Source organism: Phocoena sinus, chromosome 7 (genome assembly GCF_008692025.1).
Source record: "Phocoena sinus isolate mPhoSin1 chromosome 7, mPhoSin1.pri, whole genome shotgun sequence".
Classification (NCBI taxonomy): domain Eukaryota; kingdom Metazoa; phylum Chordata; class Mammalia; order Artiodactyla; family Phocoenidae; genus Phocoena; species Phocoena sinus.
This window is the reverse complement of record NC_045769.1, coordinates 56,094,239-56,116,543: the sequence shown is the minus strand read 5'-3', so window position 1 is coordinate 56,116,543 and position 22,305 is coordinate 56,094,239. Positions and strand designations below refer to the sequence as shown.

Sequence of the window (22,305 nt, the reverse complement as noted above, 5' to 3'; positions counted from 1 at the left end):
TACTGCTGGTCTCCGCAGGGGAGGATATGGTGAACATCTCCCCAGAGCAGCCCAAGGCCATAGGACATGCATCCAGCCTTATTCACCTTTGTAGGTAACACCTGCTATTGTTTCTCCTCTGACCAGACAGGAAAAGACCTGGCTTTCTTGAAGACCTACAAGTTATCAGATTATTGCCACCATCCCTTTTTTGCTGTCAACAGTCACCCTTTATTTCTCTCTTTGGCTAGAGACTTTCCTCTTCTTTCCTCACTGTGTCTCTGGAGGAAAAGGACATTGACATTGGCTTGTCCATGATCGAGGTCTGCTGGTCTGTAGTTCTGTGTAAAGACCTCCTCATTTAGAGAAAAGGACCTGCTTCTAGCAATCCCTCAAGAACCGAAAAACTAGTCCTCAACCAGACTAAAATCTTCACCTGACATTTACATATTTATAGGACTGCAAGATTTACAAAATATTTATATAGAATTTTACTCGTTACATTATGTATGCAAGTAGTATGCCCAAGACTACCCAGCTGGTGAGTAGGGCAGCTGGGACAAAAAGATAGGTCTGCCGTACATAAATTCCTACACCTGTGTAGACAGAGGAATGACAGAGTGGTGATTGTTTTCCAGGCAGCCCCTGAGCAGCTGGTCCCCGTGAGAGGCCACTCAAGGAGAGAGAGCTGAATTAGGAATCGGAAAGCCCATAGTCTGTTCTGTGCCCTGTCTTGAGGAAGCTGTGTGGCCTTAGGCAAGTCACTTCAGCTCTCTGAACCTCTGTTTCCTCACCTGTAAATGAAAGAAATCTCTAATATTTCTATTAACTGAAAGTGATATATCTACAGTATGAAACCCCAGAATAAGGCCAATCCACTTTGGGGGGCTCTATCCCAGGTCCCTGCTGTCTAATGAATTGGTGTCCTTCTTCATGTTCAGTGAAGAGAATTCAAACTGCCAGAATTAGTCACTGAGCCATTGAGAAATTTAGGATAGATGCCAGTGCTCAGGATATAGAGTTATGTTGAGAAAATCTATATGAAAAAATAGGAAATGCTTTGAAAAGAATTCCCCATGAAACCTCCCTGCAAATTATCATTTTTGTTAACCAGCCTCAAATTATTCAGGGAACTTAGTGAATGTAGAGAACAAAAAAGCATATAGTTTTCCCAGTGGAGATACCTATTGGAGATAATCCATTAATCCTGGATTAAAAAAATGATTTCCTTATATTCTATCACTGATAAACAACTACTTAGTTATGATTACTGGGAGAAATTATGGACCCATATACCAGACTCAAGAAGAGAGGATGTAAACCTTTCCAAGAAGACAGCACAATTCTAAAAGATACCCTCTGTCTCTAGGATAACTCTAGAATTACCTTTAGTGAAAGGGTGAAGCAATTCCATTTTGTCATTGTATTTTTTTATCTTGAGGGAAATAGTATGTTAATGAAAGATATTATCTGAATTGATAATCTTTATCATATCATCTACACCATCTTATATCAGGCTTGTAAGGAGAAGGTTCAAGCCTCTTAGCTTCTTGAGGGAGAGCTCTGTGGCTCAGTCTGAACAAGCAAGCCACAGAAGAAGATATACAGTATAATTCAATTTATATAAAGTTCAGAGACATGCAAAATGTAAAATATGTAATAATATGTAAAAAATGTAATAATATATTTGGCAGGGATTCAAACATATGTGATGAAACTATATATAAAAGCAAAGGAATGTTAAATTTAAATTAGGATAGTGTGTGGGAAATAAAGGAGACTGGATTAGGGAAGATCAGTACAAGGATTCAAAGGTAATGATTGTATTCTTTTTCTTAAACTGGGTGGTGGGTGTTTATCATGTTTTCTTACACTTTTGCATATGTTTTATGAACCAACTCTTAAAATGGTGTAAATTTGTTGACTCTTTTTGCTACCCCAGAATTTGACTTTATGGCCCAAAGCTCAGAGCAGAATAATAGCAAGCCATACCAAATTTAGCACTATAATTTGGGGTAGGAATCGACCATCATCTCTTAACCTCTAATCTAACATGTTGACTTTGTAACAATGAATTGGCAATTAATGATTTTTTTCTGCATACCTAGCCTTTCAGTTTGTTCAGCTGTTACTGATGTTAGTAATAGAATACTGAGAACATTTCTTCATAAAAGTGTGTGTTTAGAGGTCTTTTCTTCAGTATCCTCTCTCTAAAGTCAAGAAGGAAAGAAACATAGCAAAAGGCAAAACTTCATAACAACAATCCTAGCCCAATTATAATTAATGCATATAAATATTGACACCTATAAATCATTTCTGCTCTGTTAGTCACAGAACCAAGGATGATGGTATTCTTCCTTACAGGAGGAGAACTAAAGAAGTTCTGGACTGTGTACTTTCCCAAGGAGGGTATCTCAAAGCTCAGAAATACTGCATCAGAACTGACAAGAGCTAGAGGCTGGTTAGCATTGGGGCAGCTAAGAGAGCACACTGGAGAGACACCCAACTCAGAAAGGGAGTTCATGAAAGGATGTCCAAGATACAGGCATCTCCACTTGATGTTGAAGAATGAATAGAAAATACGTAGAGGATGTAGCCTGGGGAAAGAGAATTCCAGGCAGCCACAGAGATGTGGTAAATTTCACGAATTTAAGCTTTCCATGCAGACATCTGCAAAGATCTGAATGAAGTTATAAATTTGACTTGGATTCCAGCCTCCCAACCATTGCTGTGTCCCACCCCAGACATTGGAGACAGCACAGGGCGGGATTCAGAGGCAGAGCTTTGGAGTCTGAGAGACTAGGACTGAATCCTTGTCTGTCTCCAGAGTCGTAGACCAGCTCTCACTTCTGATTAAATGTTCAGTTATTATTACTGATCTAACCTTTGTTCTGAAGCCAGTGTGATCTTTCTAAAGTATAACTCCTGCTTCTCCCGCGTTTGCAACTCAACTAGTGTTTCCCCATCACCCAAGATAAATACTCAAACTTCTTAACAGGGCTTTCAAAGCCTTTGGGCGATCCTGCCCCTACTTCCCTCCTCCACCTCATCAACCTGGCCCTCCAGCTACATTAACTCATATCCATTCCCAGATTCCTCATGCTCTCTCAGCCTTGCCTGGAACACACCACCGTCCTCACTGCAACACTCCTGTTACTCTTCAGACCTTAGCTTTGTAATGTAGTAATTTAATCTTGCAATTTATTGAATACACACCACACACACACATGGGTGCACACACATCCGTAGAGACATTTTATAAATTAATGTAAATTTATCTGGATGCTACTCTGTACCACCTTAAAAGTTAGGCTTCTGCTGTTAGACCCAAACGGTCTACGAGGGATTCCAACTCGCCCAAGAACCGCCAAGAGTCGAGAGCCGCTGCAACACGCAAGAGGTTTATTAGGAGCCGATGCACCGGGGTTCCCTGAACCTCACGCAGGAGGCCGATGGGGACCCCTAAAAGCGGAATCACATACTTTTTATAGGTTTATTTACTCATAGGGCGGGTATATTCTCACAATGATTGGGTAAATGTGGTGACTTTTGAATTCATTGGCTTAGGAACTTTTGTCCCACCTTCTGGCCGTTACAGTTGTTTGTTCATTGTGGCGGTTAGGGCGTATACCTGTTACGGGCAACTGGAAAATTACCCGCTGTCTGGCAAGTCCCCGTCAACTGAAAAACTCCAAGAATTGGTTTCGATAGGGAGAAGGAGTGGCGCACGATAGGGAGAAGAATTGGTTTACGGGAACAAGTGAGGGGGTGGAAAGTCCCTAAAGGCCCCACATTCCCCCCTTTTTTTTTGTAACTAATTTCAATCATGGAATTTCAGTTTCTTTTTGCGAGTTTTGGTATTGTTGCCTTAGCATTAAAACTTGTACCGTACTAATGCGTTCTCTAATAAAGGCTATCAGGCGATTCAGAATGCATGGTCCAAAAGTTAAAAGCAACAATAAAATAATGAGGGGCCCTAACAAGGTGGAAACTAAAGTAGTAAGCCAGGGAGATTTATCAAACCATGATTGAAACCATCCTTTTTGATTTTCCCTTTCCTGTTGTCTTTTGTCCAGGCGCTCCCTAAGTTTGTCCATAGTTTTGGTAATAGCCCCAGAATGATCAATATAAAAACAGCATTCTTCTTTTAGTGCAGCACATAGTCCGCCCTCCTTAAGGAACAGCAGATCTAATCCCCTCCTGTTTTGCATTACCACCTCTGAAAGCGAGGTGAGGGATTCTTTTAACTGAGTTATGGAACTTTCTAATGCCCGGAGGTCAACATCTACAGCTTGCCTTAAGGCATCATAATAGTGGGGTTGTTGGATGAGGGCTGTTGTACCCGTTCCTACCCCGGCTGCCATTCCTTGTCCTAGGAGTACAGCCAGGGTGAGTGTTATGTGTTCCCTCTTAAACCTTCCTCTGCCCTCATATTCATCTAGAAAGGATGAATCTGAATGATAAATGAGTCTGGGGACCAGCTGAACTAACACACAAAAATCGGTTGAAGCTTTAAGGACCTCTAAAGAAATGCAGGGGGTCAATTCTGTGTTACATGCCCACCATCCATCCGGAGGAGGGAGGAGATACCCTGAGCCCTGTGGGAGGCTTAAATTGGCACAAAGATGTCGGTGGGACGAGGGGGGCGTTCCTACACATGTACCGTTTCCTAATACTGAGGCCAGGGTCAATTTACTATTTCCTTCTTGTTTCCATCGACATTGATCTGGAGTGTTAACATTATTATAATTAGAATTATATCCTATAGCATCATAATAAGGGGGAGGAGCAGCATAGCAAAGCCAACATGATTTGGTAGCCTCCGGGTTTGTGGCATTTAAAACCTCAAAAGCCGCCTGGACCAATGAGAGCATTCGGTCCCGGGGGGTCTTGGGCTTGATTGTTATTCCTTTTGGCTCAGAAGTTTGGTTTCTTATCTCTGGTAACGCTGTGGGAGGGACCAAAGGTAGCGAAGAGTGCCCTATCTCAGGGTTGGGGCTTATAGGAACTGGAGTAGGGGTTTCAATTTTTAGTTTGATGGTCATTAGTAATCCATCATTATATCCTTCTTTATAAAACCTGATTCCCCATGAATGGCCATTTATCCAGTTTTTATCCTTTTTTCCTGGTTCACTAAAAGAGATCTTAAGGGGATGGCACCATTTAGTACATTCAGGCCTATAAGTTAAGGGGTTGGTTGGGTGTGTAAAATTGGCTGTCACCTTAATAAAGTCCCAGCCAGAGGTGGGCTTCCAATAGGTGTCTCCTGTGGTTTCATATCCCCAGCTTTTGCAATAAAAGTTTTCAGTTCCTCCATATTTATAATTAAGGGACCTGTGGCGATGGAACCCGGGGCATATGTAGAAAGCAGGAGCTCTGAGCCCAGTCCTCCGAATCCCGTTTTTGCAACCCTTTCCGGAGGAATCAGCTCTAGTTGATAAAATTTTTGGAACATTATGTTGATCATAATAGTCTTCTAAATCCCAACCGGGAGCCCCTATGGCCAGTTTACAAACATCAGGAAAAAGGTTTGGCCACCAGGTCCATGGGGGAGCGATATTGCTAACAGACCATATTACATCTCCAGTCTGGGAAATTACCTGCCAGGTTAAACGCTGGGGCAGGTGAGGACTAAAATTACTCACAGTCAGTAGGGGTAACAAAGTTAAAGTTATAAGTCTGATGATCGCAGAAGCTTGAGCTTGAGCGGGTTGCTGGTCTTTTGGGCTCGCCATTCCGATGTTGTAGATGCTGGTGCGGCCTTCACGTGTGAAGCGTGGATCCACGCAGCGATGCCGTCTACCTTTATAGCCGTGGGGGTGGTGAGCAGGACGATGTATGGTCCTTTCCACCGAGGCTCTAGAGTCTGGGTTCGGTGCCGACGGACGTACACGGAATCTCCGACTTGGAAGGGATGAGCCTCTGCTGGTGTTCCTGGTCGGTAAGCCTCTGCCAGCTGGGACCACACCTCCTTTTGAACCAACTGGAGTCCCAACAGCCTAGCATATAAGTCAGTGTTATTCTGGCAGTCAGGACTTAATTTTTTCCTTAGCGTAAAAAGAGGAGGTGGGGCCCCGTATAGTATTTTAAATGGAGTAAGATAATAGCGGGAGGGGGTATTTCTAGCCCGGAACAGGGCTAAGGGAAGGAGCACCGTCCAATCTGTACCGCCAGTCTCTATGGACAATTGAGTTAGGGTCTCTTTTAGAGTTCTATTCATTCTCTCTACCTGTCCTGAACTCTGGGGTCTATAGGCACAATGTAATTTCCAATCAGTCCCCAGGTATTTGGCCACACCCTGACTTACCTGGGCGACGAAGGCGGGACCATTATCTGATCCTATTACCTTTGGTGCCCCGAACCGGGGGAAAATTTCTTCTAAGATCTTTTTGGCCACCACAGTAGCTGTCTCCTTCTTCGTCGGGAAAGCTTCTACCCATCCTGAGAAGGTATCTATAAAAACTAGAAGATACCTGTTACCGTACCTTCCAGGGCATATTTCAGTGAAGTCGACCTCCCAATAGGCTCCTGGGCGGTCTCCTCTGAGCCTTTTTCCGACCTCAAGTTTTCCTTTATGGGAGTTTACCTGTTGGCATGGAATGCACTCTCGTGCAATCTGCTCAGCTATTTTGGTTAATCCAGAGGTATCATAACCTGTCTTATGTAATAGGGATACCATCTTCTTGGTTCCCAAGTGTGTCCATCTGTGAATCTGTTGTAGCATGGATTTTGCTTGTTGAGGAGATAATGTTCCTTTAGTTATGGCTGGGGTAATTGTTCCCCTATCATTTGGTTTCCCAGGACTCTCATCTGATAGTTCTAGTATGATTTCCCGTAGAGCCACTTCTCGTGCCACCCTATCTGCCATGTTGTTGCCTCTTGTCACCGGGGTATTGTCCTTCTGGTGTCCGGGGCAATGAATGATGCTGACTTTAGTGGGGAGCATGAGGGCAGCTAGCAGTGCCACTATTTCTTCTTTGTTTTTAATTTCTTTGCCCGCCGAGGTGAGCAACCCTCTTTGTTGGTAAATGGCCCCATGGACATGGGCGGTAGCAAATGCGTACCTACTGTCCGTATAGATGTTTACCTTTTTGTTTTCTGCTAGTTCCAATGCTCTAGTCATGGCGATTAGTTCAGCCCGTTGGGCCGATGTCCCTTGCGGTAATGCGGCTGCCCAGATGACCTCTTTCCCGTCTACCACGGCAGCTCCCGCCCGACGCTTACCTTCCTCTAGGAAACTGCTTCCGTCAGTAAACCAGGTAACGTCGGCGTTGGGGAGGGGCTGATCCATCAAGTCTGGTCTGCTACGGTGTGCTGCAGCCAGTACTTCCTGACAATCATGGATGACGGTAGTGCTTTCCAGGTCAGGGTCGGATAGCAAGGTGGCCGGGTTGAGTCCTGTGGCTGAGGTAAACTTAATACGATCTGAGTTTAACAGCAGGGCTTGGTAATGAGTCATCCTGGCATCTGTCGGGTGGCTGGCGAATTACACTTTCTAATGCATGGGGGGCTGTTATCGTTAGGTTCTGCCCCAAAGTCAGTTTGTCAGCATCTTTGACCAAAGCGGCCACCGCGGCGATTATTTTTAAACAGGCGGGCCATCCTGCTGCCACAGGATCCAATTTCTTTGATAGGTACGCAACCGGGCGATTCCAGGGGCCCAGTTTCTGAGTTAGTACTCCCTTTGCAATACCTTTATTCTCGGCCACGTACAGATGAAAAGGCTTAGTGATCCTTCCCCCGTTCCTTTTTTTTAGGGCATTCTCTTGCCCAATGACCTTTTTCTTTACAGTAGGCACATTGGTCCTTGTCTAATGGCCGCCTTCTATCCGTTGTTCGCCCTTCCTGTCTATTTCTGTCTCTACTGTTTCCTCCTCTGACTACAGTGGCCAGTATCTTACTCAAATGTCTTTCTTGCCTCTTATCTCGTCTTACCTCACGAGCCCCTTGTTCCTTCTGCTTTCTTTCTTCCCTTTCTTCTTCTGTCTCCCTCTTATTATATACCTTATCTGCCTCTTTTACTAAGTCCTGAAGGGAGAAACCTTGTAGGCCATCCAGCCTTTGTAACTTCTTTCTAATATCAGGGGCCGCCTGGTCAATAAAGGCCATTGCTATGGTGGCCTTATGTTCCTCAGAGGTTGGATCATAAGGAGTGAATCGTCTAAAAGCCTCCATTAAGCGTTCTAGGAACACGGTTGGCGATTCCTGGGGCCCCTGAGTTACCTCTCTTACCTTAGCCAAATTCGTGGGGCGCCTGGCCGCTCCATGGAGACCCGCCACCAGAGCCTGGCGATACATTTTCAGGTGCTCCTTACCTTCCAGGGTATTAAAGTCCCAATTCGGCCTGACGAGTGGAAAACCGGCATCAATCTCATTAGGCAACTGGGTAGGTTGTCCATTGGCACCTAACACATTCTTTCTAGCCTCCAGGAGAACCCATTGCCTCTCCTCAGTTGTGAGGAGAGTCTGGAGGAGCTGTTGACAATCATCCCAGGTGGGTTGGTGAGAGAAGACAAGAGACTCTATTAGAGCAGTAAGAGTCTGTGGGTTTTCAGAGAAAGTAGGGTTATGCATCTTCTAATTATAAAGATCTGCGGAGGAAAAGGGCCAGTATTGAAGGGGCCTATTCCCGTGGTTATCGGGGGGGCCATATTCTCTAAGGGGTAAAGCAGTAGAATCCGGGGAAACAGCCCTCCGGCTTCTGGTGCCCGCCGAGGGACCCCCCCTTTCCGCCATAACAGGTGGCCCTAGTGGTGCGGAGGGTTGTGAAGCTGGGGGTCCTAGGGGCGACATGGGATTTAGGGCCGGAGGATAAGGAGGTGGGGAATCTAGAAGAAGCAAATCAGAGTGCAGGTCAGGATATATCGCCTTTGGCGGGTCCGGGGCAGCAGATGACTTTTCCGTGTCTGGGGTTTTCTTCAGGGCCAATATCTCCGATTGTGCTGGAGCGCATGCAGACGTGCCTGTTGAGGAAACAAAGGGCCGGACCCACGGAGGCGGGGAGAGAACTAGATCTTCCCAGACCAAGATATATGGTATCTGGTCTGGGTGTCCGTGGGGTCCTGTGTTAAAGACCCTAGACTTGACTAGCCCAACCTTATCTAACAAAAAAGATCCTTCGGGTGGCCACCCTGTCTGAAATGTAGGCCACTCAGAGGTACACAGCGTTTGCCATTTTCCTTTCCTTACTTCTACCGAAAGGTTGTGGGCCCTAGCCCTAACTTCGGTCCAGTGGCTTAGGGTAAGAGAAAGAGGAGTCGTCATAGTTTGTCCCATTGTCGTCCGTCAAAAGAAAGATAATAGTACAGAAAAACAATAAAATTTCAAAAGACACACATTGATATTGCCGCCGCGAACTTAAACCCGAAACCAACTCAAATTCAGATGGCAGCTTATATAACCTGCCAGAACCAGATGAAGGGGAGACAAAATTTGTTTCTCCTTCCAGATGGACCACCAGGGCGTCCCCCGGGGCCCGTGGACACCAGCTTTCGGCACGTCTGCCTAGCCAGGAGTCCAATACAGATTCCACAGCAAGCCGGTTCGCACGGCTTTTTCCTAATGGCGGCTAGCAACAAACAAACGACAAACAAACAGACAATTGGGCTCGAGCCTACCTGATACCTCCGACTCCCGATGTTCTTGTGACCCGGGGGCGAGTGGGGATCCCGGACGAGCCCCCAGATGTTAGACCCAAACGGTCTACGAGGGATTCCAACTCGCCCAAGAACCGCCAAGAGTCGAGAGCCGCTGCAACACGCAAGAGGTTTATTAGGAGCCGATGCACCGGGGTTCCCTGAACCTCACGCAGGAGGCCGATGGGGAACCCCTAAAAGCGGAATCACATACTTTTTATAGGTTTATTTACTCATAGGGCGGGTATATTCTCACAATGATTGGGTAAATGTGGTGACTTTTGAATTCATTGGCTTAGGAACTTTTGTCCCACCTTCTGGCCGTTACAGTTGTTTGTTCATTGGGGCGGTTAGGGCGTATACCTGTTACGGGCAACTGGAAAATTACCCGCTGTCTGGCAAGTCCCCGTCAACTGAAAAACTCCAAGAATTGGTTTCGATAGGGAGAAGGAGTGGCGCACGATAGGGAGAAGAATTGGTTTACGGGAACAAGTGAGGGGGTGGAAAGTCCCTAAAGGCCCCACACTGCCAAGTCAGAATCTATATTAATATATTCTGTACATCAGCACAATGCGCCTACATAATTAACATTAAACAGTAACAGAAGCCAACGTACTCTTTCTTGGGAGCAATCTTATAAAATATGGTAGTTGTACTAACTTCTATCGGGAAATAACTATGTTATATACACATTTTTATTATTAACCATTTCATAGTTTAATATAAACTACGTTTAATATAAAATGTGCATGAGTATACTTAATGCATGGGTTTACTTATATGTTTAATACAAAATGCCCCCAATCATAAAAGAGCATCAGACTAGAGGACTAAAGAATGTCTTTAGCAGTTATGTGTGTAACAGTGAAACACTGAATCCAAATTTCCATCGATACTACAGTGGATAAAAAAAGTGACACTTATTCATACAATGGAATACTTTGCAGCAGTGAAAATGAATGAATTACAAATTCATGTGACTTAGGAACATATATTGAATGGAAAAGCAAGTCACAGAAGAATACATACAGTATAATTCAGTTTATATAAAGTTCAGAGACATGTAAAATATAACAATATAATTGGCAGGGATTCAAACATATGCAATTAAACTATATAGCCATTTTGCCACAAATCAGGGTAGAGAGAGGAAGCTTTCCTGTCAGTCAGCAGTAGGAGATGCTAAAACTCAGATCACAGGGGAAAGATTTAGAAGAATTGCCAGTAAATTCAGGGGTTGCTCTCGAGTTATATGATGTCCCTTTTTTGCTTCAGCCAGCAAACCATCAACAGGTTAACAACCGAACCTTAAGACTGCAACCAGAGGCCTCCTCTTACCTCGGCGTCAAAGCGGGGATCCTGGTAGGCGTCACTGATGTTTACTGGAAGGCCTGTAGAAGCTACCAGCTCAGCAACGCTGTTATTTATTAGCCAGTCGGAGTAGGATGATTTCTCCATGCTTTCTTTGAAACTATCAGAACACCAAGGCAGGCAGTAAGAAAAGAGAAAAACATCAGTTTACCTGCAAGCAAACCCTGCAGAAGTACACTCATAGCAGGATTACCTACCCTCATTAAGAAGGGGTAAGTGACCTTAATCACAGAACAATAGTGAGGTAATTATAAGCAGCTACTTTATCATGTAAAATAATCAACTCCATGGGTAGAAATGATAGATCCTCTATGATCCAGAGGATAACTCTAGGTTGTATTTAGGCCCCAAAACAGGCAGACATAAAGCAGATAACCAGGTAATGACCAAAATTGATGATAGGATGCCAACGCCATGGCATAATCAATTCCACTGACCACTGACCTTCCTAGCTTGCACCCCCTAACTAAGCAGACCAGATGTTTGATACCAGGGAGAATTAAACCTAAGGATGGAGAAAAATCCAGAAATAAATTGAGAATTTACAAAAGTTTAAGTGTAGCAAAAGAGCACATCTAGACTCAGTGTTAGTGTTTTGTAACTATTGTTGTAGTTTCAGAGTATGTTTCTTAACAAAAACACACTTCCTACTTACAAAATCTTACTGGAAAATCTGTTTTAATTCTACCCTTAACAATAATAATTTAAAATAATCCATATTTGATTTTAACAAGGAATTTTATGTTAAATGATTTTGTGAATTTTCCTTTGTGTCACTTTCACTACTTCACTACAAATGTCAAATTTACAGAAATGCCATAAGAATTAGTAAGATTCCTCACTTCATCCTTCCCTTCCATCATTTCTTCCCCCCATGCCTATTGAGCACTGCCACGAGCTGTGGAAATGCAAACTTGAGCACTGTTCAAATTAACAATATCAAGGAAAATTTTCAGGGAGGATGTTAGATTTGTGGCTTGACCAGTAATAACTGAAATTATGTAAATGAATGCAAGTATACAGGGCAATGTTTTCCAAACTACATTCTGTGGAACCCTGGGTTCCTGAAGATGTTAATGAGTGTACTACAGTCAGTATAATAACTCTGTTGACTTTTTAATCTAAGCTGCATTATATGTAATAAAAACACTAAATGCTGTACACAGTCATTGTTACTATGCAATAATGTGCCTGTGTGGAATTTGTGCCATACTGAGAATGCCAGAAACTGACATGGAGAGGCCACCAGATGTGTGAATGAGAGGGAAGCACAGACATCATTTACCATCATGAATATATCTCATCTGTAATGACTGCTGGTCTGCATCTGATAAATTCAACATATATTTGTGAGGTTATTCAGCCCTTATTGCATATTAAACGTTATTGGTACATAAACGTATTCCCTATGGATCTCTGGCTGAAGATGGAAGTGTTAATAAAAAGCAGAGTCTTGAATTTCTCAGATGATGGCTAAGTCAAAGAAGGAAAAAGACTGAGGACTTCAAAGAGAAGATGAAGCCTTTATTTTCTCAAACAAACAAAGGAACAACAACGTTTTATTTTCTCTTTGCTGTATTCTACCTGTGTGAAGTGAAATTTTACATTGTGCTGTAATGAAAGCAAAATACAGGAAGAAACATAACAGTGCTCCTGATATGAGGTTCCAACTTAATGAAGTCACTTGTCAGCTTATAAAATCATTCAATGCTGATGATTTCTTGCAGTGATTAACCAAGCTATTGATTCATTCTGCAATGCCTGTGTACCACAGGTTTTGTCTACGTCTCTTCTGTGATGAAACAATGTGGAAAATGCTGACCTGGTGTGTGGTGGGAAGAAGAGCTGTGCAGGACCCTGGGGACGAGCCAGGGAGGGAACCTGCGAAAGAAACGCTGGGGTGGGGGAGGCTGAGGAGGGGTAACCGAGAACTAAGGAAGGAAGCAGCTTTATCAACAAGTGTCAAAAACCTTTAAGTGGGTCTCAGGATGGGCAAGAGTTCAGCAAGGAGAGATTGGAAGGGTGAGGAAGAAGGCACCAATGGAGGAGGAAAGAGCAGGAACAAAGGACATGAAGCAGCAGAGTAGAAGGGTGTGTTCTTGGAACACAGATTAATCGCCTTGGAACACGGGACGCATACTGTGGGGAATAAGACTGAACAGGAGGTCAGGGCCCAAAGGTGGAGGCTTTGACCAAGGAGCTGAGACCTATGTTATAGGCAATGGGGAGCGATGTAAGGGTATTGAGCAGGAAGTGACAGGACTTGAGCTGTGACCTTAGGAAACTTAATCCAGGGAGAATGAGCAAGAAGAACTGGCTAAGAGAGGCTGACGGTGGGGAGAGGTCCTGGCAGACCAGTTAAGTTGTGCAGTGGGAGGTGACGATGCTGGCCACTCAGGAGGTACTGCAGATGATTCCACAGGGCTTGGTGGACAGGCAGCAGTGGCTTACATTTTGCTGCTGTATGCCTGTGGCACTATTGGCAGAAGGGAGTTGTTTAGAGGATTGGGGAGATGGGGGAAGATAACAGACATTCTGTGAGCCTGGAACACGTTATTCATTGTTGAAAATCCAGGACCAGAGCCCATACCAAGTCTTCAGGACTGAAAATACTGATACAGAGTTGGGGCTATCTTCAGGGAAGATAGGGAAAGAAGACAGGGAATGGATGAGATCACTCAGGGAGAGAATATATAGGTAAATCTGTAGGGGAAGGAAGAAGAAAGGCAGTAATAAAGAGGAGAAAGAAAAAAGGGAAAACAAATTAATCATCACCCACGGTGAGCCAAGGGAAGCTGGATGCTTACCTAACTAGTTTGTTTTGTCCTCACCTAAATCCTATAAGTACAATTCTCTACATTTTACAGATGAGAAAACTGAGGCTCAGAGATGCTAAATGACTTTCCCAAGTGGAAATAGGATTTTCAGCTAAAGTGTGACTCCAAAGTGTGACTCCACTTCTGTTTACCCTGTTGCCTCTCTGGGAAGGAGTCGATGGGTAGGAATAGAGCAAGAAGAGTAGGTTTTCACTAAAAAGAAGGGAGGCCAGTCAACATTACAGAGGGTTTCAGGGAGAGGCTGCAGGTAACAAACACTTCAGCCTCAGGCTGCAGTCAAGGAAGAAGGAGGACAAAACACTGGATTTGACAATCCAGAGCTTTAGGTCCCTACTTACAGAATCCTTAAAGATGATGATGGAAACACTTACTAAGCAGGGGCTCCTGAAAGACTCCTTCTAGATCTAGAGCTGCTCAGAATCTGGCTTAGTGCAGGCTGCACATGTACTGAAATCACTCCAAACTGTAGACAATGCAAAAGCATCAGCCCTGGGCTACAGGCACTGCTGAGGTGGTTTCTAGAAAGTATAAGCTATGGTCTCTGCCCTCGGGAGCTTGCCACCTAGTCGGGGAGGTGAGAAATAAACACGCTGACATTAAACAACGCACGACTCAAATACCCAGTTCAAATTTCAAATAAAAAATTTGTCACATGGCTGTGTTGGCTAGTTGCCAAGCCAACTGTGCCAATCATGAATGAGGAAGAAGTATAGGGAGGGAGAAACAACTTCAGGTGGGGCTAAGGCTTCAGGTGAGGCTAAGGCTTCAGAGAGGAGATGAGATTTGAACTGACCTAAAGCTGCAACAATGCAAACAGATTTTCTGAAAACCACCCCTCCATTTCCCTCAGTTTAATCTTGCCTAGGTACATAAATTAAGGCCCAGGGGGACAGGATGGTTAGAGAGACAGGAAGATTGATTTGTCAGTCTAAGTATTTATATCACATTCTGGCCTTTGTACCATTCAACCTTCCATGATTCTGGAATGCAGAATCATGACACTGAGTTAGAGCTTTCAAAACCTTGACCCTTTTCTTTAAAAAAAAAAAAGGTAATTTTGTTTTATGATTAAGACTATGGGTTTCAGAGTCAGACACACTGACTTACATGACTCTCTTGCCACTTCCAAACAAAGTACTCTCAGACAAGTTACTTACATTTCACCTGTAAAATGGGTATAACACTACTACTTAGTTATTGTGCAGATTAAGGTAATAATTTATGAAAGTACTTATCATATTATCTAGCCCATAGCAAACATTTTTTTTAAGTATCAACTTTTTAACAACTTCTGAAGTAAATTCTGCATGTGACAGTACCCCTTTGGACATTTCAGCAATGTGGTGTTGTGGGTTTAATCACAAAGGAAAAGGCCCAAATTATTTCTACTTCTTGAGGGACACAACTAGCTTAAAGGATCAGTTCTTTCATAAAGGTCCTATAGGTCAACTCCTCCTGATTTACGAGGGCCCTTTTATTCTGTGTGGTTTACTCCCTTTGACTGACTGCTGTTGGAATAGAACATGGTAAGATCATGGACACAGCCATGTATATTATGCAGGTTCTGCCCTGTACAGGGGTGCCCTGTCAAAGGAATGAATGGGGCTGAAATCTAGCCTAGTTGCACACATTGGTTTAGAGCTGCATCCATCTAGAGGGAGTACCTTTTTCCTAATTCTCACAGAGACGCTGTAAGGGCTGAAAATGGCTCTGCTTCAATCTCTTCTTCAACACACATGACAAATGGACATTAATATCAAACTGAATGCCTTTAGTGACAGGGAACTCATTACCTACAAAAATATTCCATGCCATTTTGTGGCAGCTCAATCTACTTTCCAATAATCACCATCTTTTTCTCCCAGTCCCATGGTTTGCAGCCACAGAGCATGGCTCTCATTAACTGACAGCCCTTGAAATATTCGACAATAATTAACATGTTCCCTATAATCCTCCACCTGAGATCATTCTTTTTAACTTATCTCCAATTCCTTCAGCTACTCCCTTTGTGGCATAGCTTCCTTATTCTCATCCTCCCAGTCCTAGATGCGTCCGAGATGGTTAATAGCCCTCTTGCATATGAAAGCCAGTCTGGAACAGTCTTGACCATGGGGTCTGAGCAGCATAGAGGTGGGAATGACCACCTCCTTCATTCTGGATCCTGTTCCCACCAATGAGACTCAGGATGAATAGTTCCTAATAGCTCTTTTTTTAAATAGGGTTTTTTGTTTGTTTGTTTGTTTTCTGCGGTACGCGGGCCTCTCACTGCTGTGGCCTCTCCCGTTGCGGAGCACAGGCTCCGGACGCGCAGGCTCAGTGGCCATGGCTCACGGGCCCAGCCGCTCCGCAGCACGTGGGATTCTCCCGGACCAGGGCACGAACCCACGTCCCCTGTATCGGCAGGCGGACTCCCAACCACTGCGCCACCAGGGAAGCCCTTAAATAGGTTTTTGAAAGCTTAAATTAATATCCCAAATTGAATTAACCAATTTTCTAGAGCCCCCAAAGTATGACCAGAGATATCAAAGGTCAATAAATTCAACACTAAGGTTTTCAATTTGAGCCATAATCAACCTAGGGAGAGTCACTGCAGTTTGGAAACACATCAATAATTTGATTACTCCACAGCCTGTGAGTGCAGATGAGATCATGTCAGCTCAGTGGATCTTAGCTACCATGTGCATAACTGCAAAATAACCAGTTAGGTTATTTTAACTGTTTAAAAAGTAGACCTCCTTAAGATCAAGATTAGTTTAAAATAACAAGCAAATTGTAAAGTAATCCTTCAGCTTGTATTTTACTAGAACCAGGTGCATATGAAGATGTGGGTTTTTAAGTGAGTTTCCTGTAAAGAGCTACAGCTTGATTCCTTTTCCTCAGTGGTATCTTGCTTCCAAGTGTGAGACTCATACTGACTTCAAAGAGAATTTCATGAGCTTAAATATATTGACTGTGGAGGGATAAAAGAGAATTGCCCTATTACAGAAAACACATAGTTCCTGAAATGTGGCTGTCCCTGAAATAAGGGCCAGTGAGATAGATATAAACCTCGGGGTTGACAAGGTGCAGAGCAGCATAGGAGAGAAATCGATACAAGTAAAACAAAACTGGACAAAATAAAATACCCCAGGGACCAGGAACTTTGCCATCTTCAATCGTCTGAAAAACCTACCTTAGCTAAAGGTTCAAACACAGAAAATTGTATGAAAATAAACTTAAGACTATTTTTTAGAATTCTCAAAACAAGTCTCTAAATTAGAAGACAAAATATCTGAAGAAAATAATATTAATCATTAGACTGTGTCTGTATTGACGGTTTTGTTCTCAACACTAGAGTTCACTCTAGTTTTCACTAGAGGCTCCCAAGACTTCACTTTTTCAAGAATAACCATTGGTTGGGCCCCTACAAAATGCTGGAAAGTAGTGGGTGAATCTTGCATGAAGCAATCAAAAAGGGTCTTTTCCTTTGCTGAAAGGAGTTGGTCAGCTCAGCCCTGACCATCCTTATATATATGTATATACGTACGAAAGAGGTATAGGCAGGAGCAAAAGGGGCCCCACCTTCAGGGAGCTCACAGACAATGACAATGGATTGTGACGTCCTAAGGAAGGATGTACAAGACATCACGGCAACAGAGAGAAGGGCCAATTCTGTTTGGGCTGGGAATGGTATTTGGGAACTACTTCGCAAAGGAAGTTGGTATAAGCTGATCTTTGTAGGATAAGAACGAACTCATCTGGCAGAGAAAGAAGGTAAAAACAATTCAGACAAAACCACAGCAAGAGTAAAGCTTTAGAAGTGTGAGGTTTTCTGTGTTGATATGACGAATAGTAGAGCTAAAACTTAGGCTAAATGGTAGAAGTGATGAATAAGGCTACAATGGAAGAGGCCAACCTGTATATTGTGTGGCTCCATACACAAACACAACCACACTTATACTACTGATGATTCCTGCACGGGTATCAGGAGCCCACTGAGTCCTGAGTTCCCTACATATGCATCCAAGCCCTTTCTGGACACTTCCTCCTGGTTACCCACAGGCACCTCAAATTTAACATTTTCAAGACTGAACTAATACACTCTCCTTGATGTGCTAACAATCATTAATAAAAACTGTGACCATTAACTAAAAAGAGATCATTGGGTAAGGAACAGAAGTTTCAACATAGACACAATCTATTTTCTCATTTTCAGGGAATGATTGATTGTCAATTGACCTCGATAGTGTGAATATTATCCAGTGGGGGTAGGATTCAGAGAGGCGAAGAGTCAGGAACTCCAAGAATTCTTTAGGACAGATATTTCTTTTTCATGCTTTGTAAACAAAAAATGATTTTTTTTATCTACATGCTATGCCTGGTACTATTTTCCATCTTGCTTCATTGACTAGAGGTCAGCCTGAACTTTGGTTCACAAGGAGATATTCCCCTCCTTACTTCTTCTTCTCAAGTAAGCCTGCCTATCCCTGGGTCCTTCCTGAAGCTTTGAGTTGTGCAACATTATTTGAAGTTGTCTTTTCAATTAGGAGATTAAGGAACTATGTCAATATCACTGGGACTTAAAGCTAGGACCCCTGCAGGAGAATCTCAAACATCTAAGTCTAGAACATTAATAATTTCCTACTGGCTTCAGTATATCTTTGAAGGTTACCAAATAAGTCTTTCAGACATAAAAGGTAATGGGAGAGAATGTAGTTAGCAAGTAGAACCAGCCTGTCAGTTCTTATACTGTGGTGGGAGAGGAAGGTGCTCTAAGTTGCACACCTTCCTGAATTTTATCATGACCTGGACCTGTTAATGGACTTGCCTTTAAGGTCTTGCCTGAGGACACTTCATCACACACATATTTCTCTCATTTCAAGCATTGTGTTATCAGAAATGAAGACGTGGAAACCAAATAATACATTTTCTATATTTCACTTCCTCAAGCCGTACAATTAGAGTGATGAAATTTATCACCCCTAGGAGTTGGTGTCACTTTGGGAAGTGTCTTGTGCCTCTCAGATGGGTGTCAGATGGCATTACTGTGAGTGGTTGGTGTCTACAATTTAGCACCATGTGGTGACAACTGCTTGGTTTCATAGCTGAGCAAAGCTGGGTTTTGGGGGTTGTGTTTTTGTTTTCTTTGTATCTTGGCCCAACATTTCCTTGCTGTGAAACTACAGATAAAATTTTAACTCTGCCTGTTAATTTCCATAATAGAAAATAGGGGAAAGATAGCCCATTTTACAGGGCTGTTTTGAGGATACAATAATATAATGTTGAAGAATGCATGACACATAGAAAGTTCTCAATAAGTATCAGTTCCTTGTAGGCCAAAGATTTTTCTTTTATTAAAAACACTAGGTGAGACATGCTCTGTTTAACTGCTTATCTACTGGGGCAGGAGAGATGTTACTGTTTTTGGCTGTGGCATTGTTGTTAGATTTGAAGAAAAAATGTGCTATGATAATAAAGGACAGAGGTAAAATTCTATCCTTCTAGATGTGTCAAGTAGCCCTACCCCATCTCTCTTTGGGGCTGCTGTGGGCACCTCTACCCATCTGCTCTGGATTGAGGGCATACCTTCCCACAGGTCCTGGGCATATGTCTACACAGTAAGAAAGAAGTAGACTCAATGTGTTAAAATATTAACTAAGGCATGTTAAATGAGAGACCTACAAAAATGAGAGAGCCAAGCATAAAAACCAATCATTAAGAATTCTGAGTTGCCATGATTCCGTTTACTGTGTGCCATCAATCTAAGGGACAGCTGACCTACATAGCTACTTCCTTATGTTTGATCTCAGTACTTATTCATGTGCCTTGTTGTTCATGGGATATTTGTATAGCTTTAATTCTCCTCTGTGACAGTTTTACTAGAGTGACAAGCCCACTGGCCTGAAATAAAAAGGGGTAATGAGAGGGTTTATCTTTCATTTGAGTCTTCATGTTCAAAGGTAGAAAAAAGAAATTAAATGTATTTAAGAGGTGAAAGTTAGATGCTTGGGAAATATGTCTACTTGAGTTTCCTAAGATTTTGGAAGATACAAAACTTTGTTACAAATATTTCCTCTCCTTCATTGATGTTTAGTTCTTATAATTAGCATCATGCAAACCGGGTGTAGACACATACATTACTAGTGCCATGGAGGGTATTTATAAAATAGGGTTATTTGGGGGATTGGGGGCCATATAAGCCTAAAAATATCAAAGTGATACTATCCCTGCTCAGGTCAGTGTGTAAGCACTCCATTCTAATGACACTCTGTATATTTTTAGGGAAAGGAGCTAGGAAATATCTAGGTGACTATTAACAATGGAGCTTCCTGATAAAGAAGAGGTCTTGGTACCAGAGCTTAGTCTCTGGTACCAATCTGTCTTCCATTAAACTAATTCAGACCTGCTGAAATACCTCCTTGCGAAACAACTGAAAGGGAGTTGGGCCATCTGGATCTTTCATTCTTCAATTAGCAACATTAAATACTGGCATAATAAGCTTCAGCAGCCCTGAATTTGCCACAACAGACAGTCAAAAAGAATGTCCTAAGGTTCCTGTTTAAAGGAAGTTACACAACAAAAGAAATCTTATGTTCCAAGATGACTGGTCATGGTGGTGACAGTGCTGTTTTCATGTTTAATGTTTTAAAGGTTTTCTTCATTTCCTTGAAATCAGAATAAGTATCATGTTTCTATTTCTACAAAAACTCCTGTCATATGCTTCCTAGCAGAGGTACAGTCAAAGAAAGAAGATCCATGAAGAAGAAAGTAAAAGAAAGAAAATGTATTCATGACATACTGTGGGAGTATTCTGTCTTACATCAGTGTGTAAGTTTGTCTAACACTCCCTATTACTCTAGGTAATAGAGAAATTTAAAAGAAGGTAAGAAGACGATGGACCTTCCAAACTGGCACAGTAAAGCCCACTAAAAATTTGTTCCTCCATAAAAGCATGAGAATACTAGCAAAAATTGTCAAAATCAACTTTTTGAAAACCCTGGAAATTAAAGAGAGGCTTACAAAAATCCAAGGAGTGTTTATTCAAGAAAAACAGTTCAATTTCTGTAAGGGCAGTATGTTGTGTGGCATTTTAACATACCTTATTCTCATCTCCCTCTCCCTAGCTCTGGGGTAGTGGTGAAAACCAACAGATTCATAACCATGCTAGCCGTGAAAACCAGCAGGCAAGCAGCCACTGGCCGAAGAAGAATGGGTTTGGAGCCCTCCAAAATCCTATCCCCACAGAACTGTCATTATTTGACATGTTTGGCAGTTCCACAGAAACCTCCACTCATAGAGCTTTCCTTTATTTAACCTGACTTGGAGCTTGCTAAGAACAGCCTTTATCCCCAGGTATCTGTGGAAAAAAAACACAAAACAGCAGCAACTGTTTAACATCACAACTGCCTTAGGCAGAAAAACAGTTACAGCTAACAAGAAACTGACCAGAGGGCTTCCCTGGTGGCGCAGTGGTTGGGAGTCCGCCTGCTGATGCAGGGGACGTGGGTTCGTGCCCCGGTCCGGGAAGATCCCGTGTGCCGCGGAGCGGCTGGGCCTGTGAACCATGGCCGCTGGGCCTGCGCATCCGGAGCCTGTGCTCCGCAGCGGGAGAGGCCACAGTAGTGAGAGGCCCGTGTACCGCAAAAAAAAAAAAAAGAAACTGACCAGAAAACTTAAAAGGAGAAGCGCAGGAACAAGATATTCCTGGGGAGGTTTGAAAAGTTCTGACATATTCCTGGAAATCTAGAGTTGTATTTATGCCCAGGAAAGACCTGAGAAGGCCCTAATCTCCCACCTCTGGTTGACCTTGAAGGTCTACGAAAGCAGAAAGTAAAAGCTAAGTAAACTTCCTGTCAGAGAAATGAAAGTATCCCCCACATGAACACAGATCCCCTCAGCAAGGCTGGAACACTTATTGGTTCAAGTTTTTTGTTTGTTTGTTTTTAAGAAAATCTCGGTCCAGTCATTAGCTGGCAAGCTACCTAACTATGCAGAGAATTCAGCTGCCACACACAACAAAGATAGTTCATGAAAGTCATGAAACAACAAACAGCAGAAAGAACAACAGAAACAAACAGAAACAACCACAAACTCTGGATGGAGTGGGTGAGGAGAAGATTTTATTTCCAGAGTTTCCACATTATATTATTTAAATTATTCAGGTTTCAACTAAAACAGAGAGAGAGAGACAGAGGGAGAGAGAGAGAGACAAAGAAATAGGAAACTATACAGGAAAATGCAGATGACTGTCTCCGAGTAAGCCCAGATGTTGGACTTACTAGACAAAGACTTTAAATGAGCCAGTATAAATATGTTCAAAATACTAAAGGGAACCATACCCCGTTCCCTCCAAAAAACTAAAGGAGAATATGAGAACAATGTCTCACCAAATATAGAATATCAATAAAGTGATGGAAATTATAAAAAAGAACCAAATAGAAATTCTGGAATTGAAAAGAATAATAACTAAATGAAAAAATCACTAAGAGGGCTCAACAGCAGTT

At 42.8% G+C, this 22,305-nt stretch overlaps 1 protein-coding gene across 1 annotated transcript in view; it reads right to left on the bottom strand.

Moving 5' to 3' along the window:
- PDE11A (phosphodiesterase 11A) overlaps window positions 1-22,305 on the bottom strand; it is a 421,332-nt gene that overhangs the window by 197,195 nt on the left and 201,832 nt on the right. Inside the window, exon 6 of the mRNA XM_032637562.1 lies at window positions 10,953-11,085. Within this exon, the coding sequence (XP_032493453.1) occupies window positions 10,953-11,085 (133 nt within the window). The remainder of the gene's footprint in view (window positions 1-10,952; window positions 11,086-22,305) is intronic.